General features: G+C 39.7%; 1 protein-coding gene across 3 annotated transcripts in view; it reads left to right on the forward strand.

Moving 5' to 3' along the window:
- The window catches only part of scai (suppressor of cancer cell invasion), a 32,769-nt gene that overhangs the window by 8,725 nt on the left and 9,303 nt on the right, over positions 1–14,741 (forward strand). The window contains exons 3-12 of one of the 3 annotated variants that reach the window (XM_029515406.1): positions 4,330–4,425; positions 4,993–5,079; positions 5,173–5,271; positions 5,558–5,654; positions 7,776–7,874; positions 7,968–8,120; positions 11,096–11,197; positions 11,593–11,694; positions 12,542–12,620; positions 14,617–14,716. In XM_029515406.1, the coding sequence (XP_029371266.1) occupies positions 4,330–4,425; positions 4,993–5,079; positions 5,173–5,271; positions 5,558–5,654; positions 7,776–7,874; positions 7,968–8,120; positions 11,096–11,197; positions 11,593–11,694; positions 12,542–12,620; positions 14,617–14,716 (1,014 nt within the window). Of the gene's footprint in view, positions 1–4,329; positions 4,426–4,992; positions 5,080–5,172; positions 5,272–5,557; positions 5,655–7,775; positions 7,875–7,967; positions 8,121–11,095; positions 11,198–11,592; positions 11,695–12,541; positions 12,621–14,616; positions 14,717–14,741 lie in introns of those variants that run through there. The other 2 variants (XM_029515408.1, XM_029515407.1) reach the window with 2 other exon arrangements.

Here is a 14,741-nt window from a genome sequence, read left to right on the forward strand (position 1 = left end):
TGGAAAAAAGCCCTTACTTGTTTTGTTGTTGTTTTACTGGTGAGTTTATGGTCTCAGTCTCTAGTTTCAAATCTTCATCACTACAACATGATGTTAATTTTTCCCTAGATTAAAAACTGAGAAATGGTTCAGTAGTCTTTTTTGCCCTGCAGCTCTACATTAATTTCCCTGGGCACATGACCTGCGATAGGATGATCATGTGTCCGGGGTGAACATCAGCAGGCATTGGCTGATCGTAGAAAACCTTATTAAATCCAACCGCTTTTCCTTAAGACATTAATTCATAAAATCTAGCTTCCTCTGTAATATGCAATATGTGTAAAAGTTTTATGAAATATACATTATGTAATAGCGTGGCCTGTTAGAAGATAGAGATGAGTAGAATTTTGGTCAGTATTGGGTTTTTGGCTGTGGCACAACCGCAGTGTCAGGCCTATAATCTTGAATGTGAGTTAGTGGTCATATTTATGCTATTGGTCAGGCCAAAGCCACATGCAAAGCCTGCATTCTACCACTGAGCTACCTCCTTGGTCAAACATCTGCCTCCCTGTACCTCATGAAAGTCACACTTTTATATAGCCTTTTAAAATGCTTCATGCTTGGACATCCCTTGAGGTCCTCTCTTAGACTGTCCCACCGTTTCACTCCACAAACCACAGTATAAATTCTTTTTATAGTAGTGTTTAGTCTTCTGTTTGTAAAATGGAATGAACCCCTTAAACAACTTACTTCACTTACATTGAACATTTTGGAATATTATGTGGCATTTTTTCCCTAAACAATATATGTACAATTTGGAAGACCACCAGGTCTGCAAATTCAATAATTTTACTCTGTATAAGTCAGGTAACCAGCCCTGTGAATTATTTGTAAATGTAATTTCCTTAACTTTTTTTTTTTTTTAATTTAACCCATCCATTGGTAGTAGTACATGTATATTTATTATTGTGTTTAGTTTATTTAATGCAAATAATATTGATTTTTATTCAAGTTTAATGATAATTTATTGCTATCAAATCTTGGATGGATGGATCTGTGATTTGTCCTGCTAAGTCTGTAACTATATTCATAAAGTAGTGAGTGAAGCTATTAGTCACCATGGCCATATTGTATTCTTTGTTATAATTATCAACAAAGAACCTAGGATAACTTCTATGTTTATACCCATTATTATAGTACTCTTCTGTGTTCCATATTCCTTCAATATCCCTTCTTTCTTGTCCGTATAGTGTTGGTTATGATAGTTAGTTAGTTGGTGTTACCTAACTTATTTTTATATTTCTTTACTTTATCTCAGTTGCCTATATTTTTGCTTAACAAACTCATTATACAAAGTGTTTTTTCTTAAATGAGGATTTTGCAAACCCTTTGTGATCCATGAGCTCCTGTGTACTTGAACTTTTGTATTGTTGGGCAGTTTTTATGATATAATGATGTGAAAATTCGCAATAGTTCCTCAGAAGCAGTCTCTATGTTATGTAGTAAATACAGTTCATCCTAGCTTTGTGACAGAAGTTCCTTTTTAAATGAATTCCTTCCTTTGAAGGAAATTGTCTGAATAGTATAGTTTTCATAATAGTTCAACTGTAGAAGAAGTTATTGCTGATGAGAGAAAAGAAATTGTTGTTTGGGCCAATGTCATAGTTCCAAGTTCTGTACTTTGTGATCAGTGTATTCAACAGTTTTTAGCTCCTTTATGTCGTGTTCCTTGATCCTCTCAAAACATGTGGCTAATGTCTCCAGATATAGATTACATAAGTCTCAATTTTCATGGATGTGTGTGTGGCTGCACTGACCCTGTCATTGTTGCTATTTTCCACCGTTTCTCCTCCAGCTTGTTTTGTCACTTACACTTTTCCAACTTGTCAATATTCTTGGCCAGCAGTCCCCAACCTTTTTTTTTTCATCACGGACCGGTTTAATGTCAGACAATATTTCCACGGACCGGCCCTTAAGGTGTGGCGGATAAATGCAACAAAATAAAATTATACGATCAGCATAACAACTGTGCTATTTTATAAATTTCATAATAAACGTGAATCCACTGTGCACTCGTATGGAACTACGAGCAGCGTCCTCGTAACATCTCGCCAGCAACATAACATGAGTAACATCCTCTCTGCCCCCTAACCCTGAACATAAATGCAGCTTTCTTTTTCATGGACGTCGCCGTTTCTTCTTCTGTCTCCTCACTGGGCCTTTTCCCCTTCGCAAAGAAACTGTCCTTATGTAATCATTTCGCTAACTTGTAGGTTTAATTTTAGCAGTATCACGCGACCAAGACAAGTGTCTTGACATGCGTCAAGAGGGAGTCATAGACAGATGTAATGGAGAGAATCCAGTCATTTTTCAAAATAAAACATAGTTGAGATTAAGATAATAAATTAAACATAATAATGTAAGTTATTTATTCTTTCTGTGCGGCCCGGTTCAAAAGGCCCACGGACTGGTCCGTGGCCCGGGGGATGGGGACCGCTGTTCTTGACAACAAAGGTCTATGCCTCTTCTGGTCTTCAGTTTTGCTTGGTAAAAATTTGACAATTTATAGTCCATCTGTTCTTAATTCTCCTCTGCTCCTTCGGGAATAGGCTTTTCTGGCTATGTCTGTTTTGTTTGGTCAGAGGCTCATTAATGGAGATGTTAGAGCTGTTTAGCGTTTGTCCTTGTTTTAACAGTGCGGTCTTATTTCCTGTTTCCTTATTACAATCGTTAGCTTATAGCTGGCATTCCTCTTGCGTAGTGGATGGTAAGTCTCGATGTTGTTGCAGTCATTACCCTTGCACTTCAGGAAAGCAGCTACTTTCCGCTCTGTTGAGCTCACATCCAGCTCTGCAGGCTGTCCCCCGTTGTCAGCGACCACCACTCGCTTGTGTGACCTGTGTTTCACCTGGAGCCTGGTGATATTTGTTTTTTATTTACTTGATTAATTTCTTTTTGGTTGGCTTTATTTAGTTGCTTTCATTGTGATACTGTTACAGTGGATTTCACAATAAACTCAGAAAGACTACAGAGTGTGAAAAAACAGACTGACCATCTGGAGTAGCAGGAGTTTCCCTGCTGCGTTTGTGAACATGTCATCTGTTGGTGAGCAAAACAGGACAGGACTGATGGACAGGACCAGGCTCTTCACTTGGACTAAGAGATGGATGGGTTGAAGGACGTATTGTTTGAAAGGATTGGACAAATATCCACCCACCTCACTGTTCACTGCATGCTTTCACTAAGCCACCTTGACAGATGTATTCTACTTGTTATGAAGTGAGCTGAGTGACACACTGAGTTTGTGCTACATTATTCAAAACTGATGCTGTTTTTGCGTTGTTTGAATCATGGACTCGATCATAGATAGAGAGATAGATCGATAGACAGACTTCATTGTCTGTCAGTGACAGAAATTCATCTTTGACAGGCTTGTATAAAAAACATTCAAAACACAAATGTTAAAAAACAACATTTAGGTGCAATCATCAGCTCAAAGCCTCCATTTTAAAGGGCTTACCAATTCAGAGCTGTGTGAAATGTGAAAGCTGTGTGAAGACCATTAAGTAATCAGAGCTTTTTTTTTTACTCTGAGCATTTTAACTCAGCTTTTCCATCTGCTCCTGAACTGATCATGTGACATGAAAACCATCTTTTCACCATACATTATTCAGTTGGAGAAGGTTGTTGAGGCCAGATGGAAAGGTCTTCTAAAGTACTATGAACTGAGGAACTAGATCATTGGTCTTTGAATAGATTGTATTAATCTTAATGCAATATTGATTAGCGTGGCCTGTTAGAAGATAGCGATGAGTAGAATTTCGGTCAGTATTGCAATTTTGGCTGTGGCACAACAGCAGTGCCCGGCCTATAATCTTGAAAGTGATTTAGTGGTCATATTTACGCTATTGGTCAGGCCAAAGCCACATATCCCCACTGGCCAACCTCTTTCAAAATAAAATAGTTTATAGTGTTTCTATTCACAGACCAGAGTCTGCAATGTTCCCAATTTAGTGCACTTGTCACTAGATTTAGATATTTAGAGACACTTTGTTTGGACTGCAACAGCAGAGCAGGTCCTTCAGGCCTGTTTATTTACTTCAACATCAGAAGCTAAAAACTTGGGAAGCCCTGAAGCATCCCCAAGTGATTTTCATCCCCACTTTGAAAAGCACTGCTAAAACAATCCTTTTGTCCCATGGATGATACTGTGGTGTTCATGACTAAATACATTTTAGCTTGGCAACCATGAGTAGAAACAGCTGTATTTCACAGTGAAATTTCACTGCTCTGATTGTTTTCTCAAAAACATTGGGTATGTGACTGTTTTTCTTCTCTCTCCTGCTGCAGAGACCTTCCTCAGTATGGACACAAGCAGTGGCAATCCTACTTTGGACGGACTTTTGACGTCTACACCAAGCTGTGGAAGTTTCAGCAGCAGCACAGGTTATTTCCATCTTTTATCCTACATTAAAGCATCACTGTATAAGGATCAGCCTGTGGTTTTGTCAGGTTGAGCTATTATGATAGTTCTGGTTGTTAGACATGGGACTGACCATGGCAGTTATCTAGTGTATTTATTTGAATTACATTTGGCTCCCAGATTAAAGAAGCAGCAGGAGCACTGCTCAGTAGCTGAATGAGTTTCGGACACCCACTAAAATGTATTTTAGTTTCACACATTATTTGGAGTATTTTCTCTGCTTTATCTTGTCAAACTATAATGTGTACTGCATTTCTCTGCGGGTCGACCGTCAGACAGAGCTAAGTGTGAGTGCCCTTACACACGTTCTGCATATAAAAACATCTCACTAATGCTTATGACATGTTCTCAGATCCAAAAGTAACATAGTGTTCATCAGCTACCTACTATGTTTCTCACCTCATTGACAAAAAGACAGATATACTCAACTGTAGGATTGTCCTAAAGTTGTGTGCCATGTTCTGTCACACTCAGGTGAATGATTTCATGGTTTAGGGTTCAGTATTGTATGCTTTTGTGTTTACTGACAGGCAGGTTCTGGACAGTCGGTATGGATTGAAGAGATGGCAGATTGGAGAAGTTGCATCCAAAATTGGACAGCTTTACTACCACTACTAGTAAGCCCAATTATGTCTTAACCACACACATCAAAAGAAAATTGAACTAAAAGGACAGGCACTTAACTTCTGACCTAAATCTGTTGTTGACAGCCTTCGTACCTCAGAAACAAGTTACCTGAATGAGGCCTTTTCATTCTACTCAGCCATCCGCCAGCGATCCTACTATTTTCAGGTCAACAAAGAGGACAGGTAGGTTCATGTATCTTTTTTCTGTGAGTATTGTGAGTATCAATATGTGGGATTTAAGCATTTCAATAGCTTTTGGACAATAGGGTTGTATGGTATAGAGGAATAATCTATCTCAGGCTTTGGATGCATACTCGTACTTTTTAGTAGAATATGATCACTGCTGAGTTTGGTCTAAATATGAAAAACCATAGACAGAGTGATCCATAAGGTGCCATGTACATGGCTTGAACTGTGCCTGTCCTTTAATTTGTATTTGTTCTAACTACCTTCTCGTGTCTTTTATCAGGCCAGAATTAGTAGTAAAGAAGCTTCGATACTATGCTCGCTACATAGTTGTCTGTTTACTGCTGAACAAGATGGACCTAGTCAAAGTTTTGGTGAAGGTATAGAAATTATTTATTTTATACTACAGCATAGTGTGTGCCTTGAAAAACCCAGATCTTCCGAGGAAAATAAGAACACCCTATCAAATTCATAGCATTCATTCAGTGCCTCACTGTGGGATATTGACACACCTATACCATTCAAACTTATCTAACAGGCCACAACCACCCCCATATGAAAGAATGGATTTTGAATACAAATTAAAAGAGACAGTACAAAATACTTCTTGCACTTCAGTAATTCAGTCCTCTCAGTCTTGACTCACAGTGCCACAGACCTGGCAGAAGATGCAGTCTCTCTGCAGCCACCCAGTACCGTTAGTGTTCATGTGTCAAGCCCACAGGGCTTTTGAGATTGACTGAGGAAAGTAGGTCCTTACATGGTGGGAGCCAGCCTGTGAATGGTCGGTGAAGAGCAACTCAGTTTAGTGTCAGATGATTGTCCAACACTCTGCGAAGTAAATGCCCAGTTTTAATTTGTTTTGAAAATGTACATCGAAGAACATGAAAGCCTTTAATTCTTACAGTAGAAATGACAGGGCTAAAGTATTTTCAACTAATTAATGCTGCACAACAACCCATTTAATACAACAAAATTACAGTAACCTAAAAACAATGTAACCGTTGAAAAAAGGATGCATGACAACATGTATTATGATTTTCCTTTCACTGATCATCTTCAAGGACCAGTGGATTCATGCTCTATTGCCAAATTCCCAGATACATCTATTCCACTGGCCAAAGTTCATTCAGCAGCTTGTCCAGTTTTAGTACAGCAGCATCATCAGAAACATCCAGTCTGTCAGTGATATCATCAAACAACGTACAATGTTTCATTCACAAAATGACATATTTTCGGTTTTAAGAACCAAAAACAATCTCAGTAAAGTTTTACATATTGTTGAGTCTCCCTTCTGATTGGATGATGCTGCCTAACTGACATATGGGCAGGTCAACCTCTGGTAACTGAGACCACCTCTTTAACTGGATAAAACGGATCAGTAAATGGAAATGGCCATGGTCAGTTAGTGCTGAGGTGCCAAAGGGAGTTTTAGGTTGTGTTTGCCTGAACTGCACTGTGGTCAAAGTCTTTGTGGACGTTTGTGCTGATCTGAAGGGATGTGGTTTGATTCCCGCTCCTCCAGGCCTGGAGCAAGATGGTGAACCCCAAATCTGCCACTGATGATGTGTGTTCATATAAAGCACTTTTAATGGCCATTAGAGATCAAGGAGACATTCTCATGATTCTCGGACCCAAATCTGACCTTAAGATAGCTTGAAAATGAATAGTCAAATTTTCCTTATGTGGTTCAAGGCTCCTCAAGTATGTTAGTGAGATTAGGGGTGAGAATTGACAGCATCAACTGGGGAATTAAAAGAGAAGTCTCTTTATCTTCTTAATGCAACGAAGTATCGATTGAGTTTTAAAGTAAGTTGACTTCAAAACTCTGTTGCTCTGACTACAGAATCATGTTGAATTTATGGTGACAGGTTGTGTTATATGCATTCACAATAAAAAAATCATCTAAATAGTATAGTACTAGTCTAAAGACTAGTCAGACTGATGCTTTGAGAACTGATGAAGCCCCTTGGATAAGAGGCGAAACGTCTTCTTAGACAAATCTGAGTCCAGTTGCTTTCTATTCAATTTGTTGCCTGGCTATGACTATGACCTGGATGAATTAGAATATACACAGACATTTAAAGAGTAATAAAATCATGGTTAGGGTATGTTTTTTTTTTTTTAGTAAAATTTCTGTTGAATCTTGTTTAAATAAACATGTAAATAAAAAACTACCTTTTTATCTTTTAATTCACTTATCTGTGGTGTCAGATCCAGTGAAATAGATTCAACAAATCTGTGGGGTCATGGTGTCCCTGAGTGAGACATTGAACTGAATGCTTAGGTTTCACAAGCAAAACTTGAATTCAGATCACAGCATCCTCTCACTTCTTTCAGAGCATTTGGGCCATGTTTCCTCCCTCAATACTTTTTGTATGTTTTCAAAATATGGCACAATTCAAGTTTTTGTGTTGTTTGTTGTTTTGTTTTTTGTTTTTTTTTTTCGTATCTTTGACTATACCAAACCACATCGCTTCCTCCCTCTCTACTGCCTGCAGGAGCTATCTGAGGAAATTGAAGATTACACACAGCGATTCAACACAGAGGATCAGCTTGAGTGGAACCTGGTTCTACAGGAAGTGGCAGCATTTGTGGAGGTAACCAAGCAAATGTGACACACTGAGACACTGATACAATAGTCTGGGATGGTTCTGTCTCACAGTTTCTCTCCACTCATTTGTGTAACACAGGCAGATCCAGTGGTCATCCTCAATGACAACAACGCTGTTGTCATCCTCAGCAATCGGCTGCAGGAAGGAAGTGTGCCTCCACTGGAACAAGGCATGGTGGTTGGGCAGCTCATCCTTGCAGATGCACTAATCATCGGCAACTGTAACAACCAGGTTTTAACCCACTAATTCTAATACGCAGTTCCTAATGCTTCACATGCATCATGCATTGTCCACAACTATTGTCACTCTGCTATAGGGGAGTAAATGCTCTTTGTTTGTGTTTCTTTAACCCTCCTGTCATGTTTGGGTCAAATCTGACCGATTTACAACTTAAAATACTCATAAATATTGTGTTTTACATCTGATTGCCTCAAGGCCTTATGATATCCTCCACACTATGCACTTGAACATATAAAAGTGATGATCACCTCTTTCATTGAATTTGGAGTGTTTTAATCAACCTTGTTACACCTGTGGTGTTCCCGGTCAAAATGAAGAGGAGGAAATGAATGGGTATCCAGACTATATTCATCCATCAGACAGAAAGCATCCTCATACACACCACCCCAACTCACTCACTCACTCACTCACTCACTCACTCACTCACTCACTCACATATTTCAGACTGAGCAATGTCTTTTGCAGGTACACATCTCTTTCCCACGCTTATGTTCCAATCCTCCCATGTGAACCAACTTTCCGATGAAACAATGTATCATATCTTCACACAGACTAGACAGGTGTCTGTTATGTGAACCCATCTCTTTCCCACGCTTTTGTACCTATCCCCCACGTGAACCACACCGTCCACACTAATCAATGTATCATCTTCACGCAGACCCCATATATATAGCATGAAGCACTCATTTTACTCTGAGCACAATGAGTAGGCCACTGACCAAGCAGTTCTCTGTCGAAGAGGTTCTGATCCAGCTTTTTGGACATGATGAAGAGGGCACTGAAATTGAACCAGAGATAGAGGAGGATGTCTTGGAAGTGGAAGACAACCTAGATTTTGATCCAGACTTTGAAGAGACTGACCAGTCAACAGATGGAGAGGGAGAGGCACCTGAAGAACAGGTACCTGAGGAGACGTTCCAGTCCCAGAGTCCAGAGTGGACACTTGCTCTGGTCTTCATCCCCCCAGGACAGAGGAAGTAGAGCAAGAGTGAAAAACATCATAAAGATGACGTCAGGGCCAACACGGTATGCAACATCTCGTGTGGATGACATCAAGTCCAGCTTCTGACTCTTTTTACCAGAGTCCACTGAGGGAATTATACTGGAGATGACAAACCTGGAGGGGAAGCGCGTGTTTGGGGATACCTGGAGAGAAATCGACCTGGTAGACCTCCAAGCCTACATAGGTCTGTTGATTTTAGCTTGAGTATATTGCTCAAACAATGAGGCTACAAAAAGTGTCTTTGGGATGGGAGTCTGGGAGGCCAATATTCTGGGCAACTATGTCCTTACAACAGTTTCATGTCCTTTCAAGAATTATTCAATTTGATAACAGAGATACACGACCCATCTGCTGGTGAAATTACAAACTGACTGCCATCAGGAACATTTGGGACAGGTGGGTGGAGCGCCTACCAGTTATGTACAATCCAGGCCCTGACGTGACAGTTGATGAGCGCCTGGTTCCTTTCAGAGGTCGCTGTTCCTTCGAGGTGTACATTCCAAGCAAACCAGGGAAATATGGAATATAGATCTGGGCAGCATTGGTGACTCCTCTTATTCAAAGGCGCCAGCACATTCCCCGCACACCAGCCTCTGCCAGTCTGGTTAGGAGTGTGCAAGCCCCAGCCCCAGCCCCAGCCCCAGCCCCAGCCCCAGCCCCAGCCACTGCCCTGGCTGCTCTCCTCCAACAAGGACATGGGCAGAAAAGGAAGCGCTGTGAGCTCTGTGCCCCTAGAGACAACAAAACAAGCCTGAGATGCTGCAAATGTGATGCCTATGTTTGCAAGGCCCACTCTGAACTGAGTGCCACATGCCACTCGTGCATGAATTCACACACACACACACACACACACAACTTCATGTTGTGTTTGGTCTTTGGTTTTCCATTTAGTTTTTACATTACATGTTCATTTTGTAATACATTTTCAGTGCCTACTTTTCACTGCAGTTATTTTATGTCTAATTTTCTAAATTCATGTTAAACACTACTTTGAGACATTTTTCACAGCTAAAGAATGCTGAATAAAAATTTGGTGGTCAAAAATAGTTTTTGTGCTAATTTAAGAGCAGTTAAAACAGACTGGTCAATTTTGACCGGGAACACTAAAGTAAGGGGCGGGAGGTGAACACGATGGGAGGGTTAAACCAATCATAATCGCTGAAGCCAAGAGGCTGTAGTGGTGCCCCAGAAAAATGCTGTCAGAATAGAACCTAAGGTTGCGACCACTGAAAAAACCTGGTTTTGCTGCAAAACAGTTCAAAAAGCGCATTGACTGTGTAATATATATGAAGCTTGTAGAAAATAAAAACATCATCTGATCATCTGTGGCTGTCATACTATTGCTCTGCAGGAGCTGACAGAACTCATTAAAACCAGAGTTCTTGCCTTTATGTGGCTCTTAGAGAGATCAATTAGACCCAAACTTGTGTGAAGTGGAATGGATCAATACACTGACAAACAAAACATTTGGAAATTTTGATCCATCTGATGATGACCATGAAAGAAAACAGATCAACATCTGTGAGGTAGTTTTATAATCAAACTGAGAATCACTGATAATCAGACTAAATTTTCTGATTACCAACACAGGACTTTCATCATCAGTGTAACATCACGTGTTTAAATGTATTTTGTCATTCATCGTAATTGTCACATTACTTCAGTTCAGTTACCAACGTTTTTTTGCACCAGGTACAATGCTTTACTGTACAAATAAATCCTGAATTATTCAGAGTTATCAGTTAAGTCAGGCTTTTTAAAATAGATCACATGGATTTGGTGGGGACCACCAACACCCAATCTGATTTATTCCTCTTCTTAGCACAGATTGCACAATCAGTATAATTTGTTTCACAGCCCCTGATGAAATGGATGTTACTAGTAGACTGGGGGTGGTGGGGGGGGGGACAAAAACCCAAACTTTATTTTTCATCGACCTGTGCTTGTTTTCATCCTGTTTCAGGTGAAGTTCAGTGAGTTAACTATCGATATGTTCCGCATGCTTCAAGCTTTGGAGAGAGAACCTGTAAACCTGGCCACACAGACCTCAAAACAAGGAACGCTGGTGAGTGTTTAACTGTGCTTTCGTTGCTGTGCCTCTAAGTGCCCACACAGTAAACATGTTGTGTCTCTTAGGGCCGCTCAGTAGTAAACACCTGTATGACACCATGTTTTGGCTGTAACAGCAGCTCTGTAATTAAAGCTACAGCTCCCTGACGAGCTGCATCAGGTGTCACTGGGGACTGATACAGCTCCTAAGGCGGTGCAATGCAGAGCATCCCACTCCCATGTTAACCACTAAGTAGAAGGTTGGGGTGCAATGTCCCCATTTCTGTTTTGGGCAAGTTCAAGAGTTACATATCATCATGTACAAGAGGACCTGTCACAGTTACCTGCCATGATATTAGTTTAAACTGGACTAAAATGTGAACAATAACATTATAAAATCTCTTTCAACAGGAGCCCAGTGAGAAACCAGCGAAACGAGAAAACCCTCACAAGTACTTGCTCTACAAGCCGACATTCAGCCAGCTGTTTACTTTCTTGTCTGCTTCTTTTAAGGTCAGTCTGCACTTTAATGGTAAGTTAATATTAATTATCAGACATGCCAAGTTGACAGGATTCAGTATCTTTCCTATTTAAATGGTTTGAGACACTTTTCTGAGCTTTGTGCTGCTGTTTTTAGGTTAAGATTCCTGACAAAATTTGAACGGGGTTAACATGGCCTAGTACAAGGAAACAATCCCTCTTAACACAGAAGTAGAACTCACCGCGGTGTTTTTATCTTTCTCATTTGAGTCATGGCTAGGGTTAGTCCTAGCTAGGTTTTGGATACATAGACAGATGAAGGACGTTATGATATAAAAGTTCCCAATCCTATAAGGTTATTTATCGTTTAGTATCAGGTTGTCAAAGAGATAAAGAAAGACATCAGTGATTTTAATCAAATGTCAACCCACTGTGTCATCATTCATTGGTTCATGAACTGTCATTTGTCTGTCAGCCATCTCGGGGTGTCCAAGCAGCAGAAACCATATTTGGAGGAGAAGGTAGAACAAAGGAGGAGTGAAGGCAAGGTGTGCCCTCCTCTGTACTCTGTATGGTCATATCATATCACAAACCTAAAGACTGAGACCATTAACTCATCAGAAAAATTTTTACTGAGCTAGTCCCATAGACTTCAATATAATCTGGATTTTTTATTATTTTTTTTACAAATAGTGAGCTTCCTCCCTGATGGTCAAGAGCTGAAGGCTCAGTCCTCATCAGTGCAGCTGGTTTTTAAGAAGGTCACATTGAGTGCAGGGAAATGAATTGAGAACTATTTTTTTCCAACTTATTTGTTCCATACCATTCAATATGATTGTTTTGTTTGTTTGGTTTTTTTTTTCATTGTTCTTATTTACAGGAATTACCGGCCAACAGCGTTCTGCTGGTTTACCTGTCAGCTACTGGAGTCTTCCCGACTGGTCATTCAGACTACGAAGGTAAAATCTTTTTTTTTTTTTTTTTTTTACCAGACTGAACATTTATTGTCCAAACACATTATATATCAGATTTATGAGATGTTCATGAACCTCCCCAAAACAATTTTAATCCTTGTCGCTCTGTTTAGTTTTAGATATGAACAGCTGCTGTGATGCACCAAATTAGAGATTTTAGAATATTTTCACAAAATAAAATTGGACTATGTGATGTTCTGAATACACAGCTCCACAATCATCTTATAAAGTTATATCAGCAGCTAAACTCAAATCAGAAATTGTATTCCATAATAAAGGTCTCAGTAGGTCAAACCTAAGTTTCCATGCGGACTTGAACCCTCCAGATTAATTTGGTCCCAGACAGGCTCAGAGTCACTAGATTAAACTCAGGTTGAACAGCTATGAACATGAGTCAGTTTTCAGTAGATGTCACGGTCATCACATTTTGGCATGAGCTGTTCCGTAATTAAAGTCTCATGGCTGTCAGCATTTGTCCAGTTTCCAGTCGCCTTTTGATTATGATTGAACTGCTATTTGAGTTAAAAACAAACAAAAAACAAATGCTGCAGTCAGCATTTGTTTTCAATTTAAATTCTAGCTAAAATATTTGAAAAAATCAGAACCAAGATTCCACCAATTGAAGGACAGGAGGAACAGATAGATGATGGAGGCTTTTACAACAATTAGATGGGGGGCGGGGGGGGGGGCATTTAAGATGTAATATAGCATCTTTCAGACCTCACTATTGTTTAATATTTAATATCCATATCGATACAATAACTTCACCATTATACTGATACTGTTTTACGGCCATTTCATGTCTTCAATATATGATCAAACAGTGTAGAGAGACAGGAAGGAAGACAAAAAGCAGGAGGCTGATTGGGGCAAATTGCAGCAGCCCAGATACAAATCCGTCCCATGGCTCTTTGTTGTGTGTCACTTCCCCCATCCCGCTGCTTTCCTTTGTCTCTCAATATGGCTGCAATAAAGGCAAAAACATCCAAGAAATACCTAATGCTTAACAAACTAATGAACCAAAAAGAGAACAAGAGAGAGAGAAATTAAGGCTGCCATACAGGAAAGAGTCCTCCTCTGCAAGGAATCGAAGCAGGGGATTGCCTGCTCGGAGCATTTGTGGCACATTTTATCACCACCAAATTGCCAAATTACATAAGTGCAGTAAAAACTTTTGGTTTTATCTGATCTTTTCACTCTCTCAGACGCGTTTGTATCAATAAACAGACCAGCAGTTTTAAGACTTAGTCAAAGCATACTGCATGCTGATTTGCTCACTTGATGCTGACGAGATATGCTCTTTTAGTCCTTAGATGTGAAATGACGTTTTCAAACCTTGATATAATTAAACTAATTTGTTGTTATAGAGGATTGGTACCCAGCACTCGTTATGTTGTGGGACCTGAGCTCCATGCGGTTCTACAACCAGCTGCCAAACATTCTCTCTGTGGGATGTGTTAGTTGCTTTGTTATATGATTAATAGGTTTCCATTTTTGTCTTTTGTCTTTATATTTCCAGTCTGACTCGGCTCTGTGAAGCAGTTAATGTCTCAAACCAACAGCCAACATAAATTAAATTAAAAAAAACAAAACATTTTAGTATTTATTTTAATGTCTTTTTAAAATTTCTCATTTTTTCATACTAGAGAGACAACTGGAGGCAAAGAATTCCTTGTATGTGTTTGCATACTTGGCAAATAATGAACTGAGCTGATGTGAAATACAAATTACTGACAACACAGAAAGTAACGTAAGCTAATTTATGAAAACTGAAAACATTGCGTTTCCCACCACATCCGGATCAGTGTTATATTTTTGGCTATTCAGATACAGGTGAAGTTACTGCATCAGGTCCTGAAAAAGCCTCTATGTCTTATGGTTAAAGCTGCTGATGTGTGGAGTTGCAGTGAAAATTTTGATCTGTGTGACTCTATCTTCAAGTTTTCATGGATACTTTTTTGTCTTTGAATGTTTTCTGCAGGACCATATGATTTCGGAGGAGTTCTCACTAATACAAATAGAGACGTGGTGAATGGAGAGACTGTGCAAAAGAGGAATCAGGCTCAGAAAGAAATGCACTGGTGAGAAAACTCCTCTCCTCCTCTC

This window comes from Echeneis naucrates, chromosome 12, assembly GCF_900963305.1.
Source record: "Echeneis naucrates chromosome 12, fEcheNa1.1, whole genome shotgun sequence".
NCBI lineage: Eukaryota > Metazoa > Chordata > Actinopteri > Carangiformes > Echeneidae > Echeneis > Echeneis naucrates.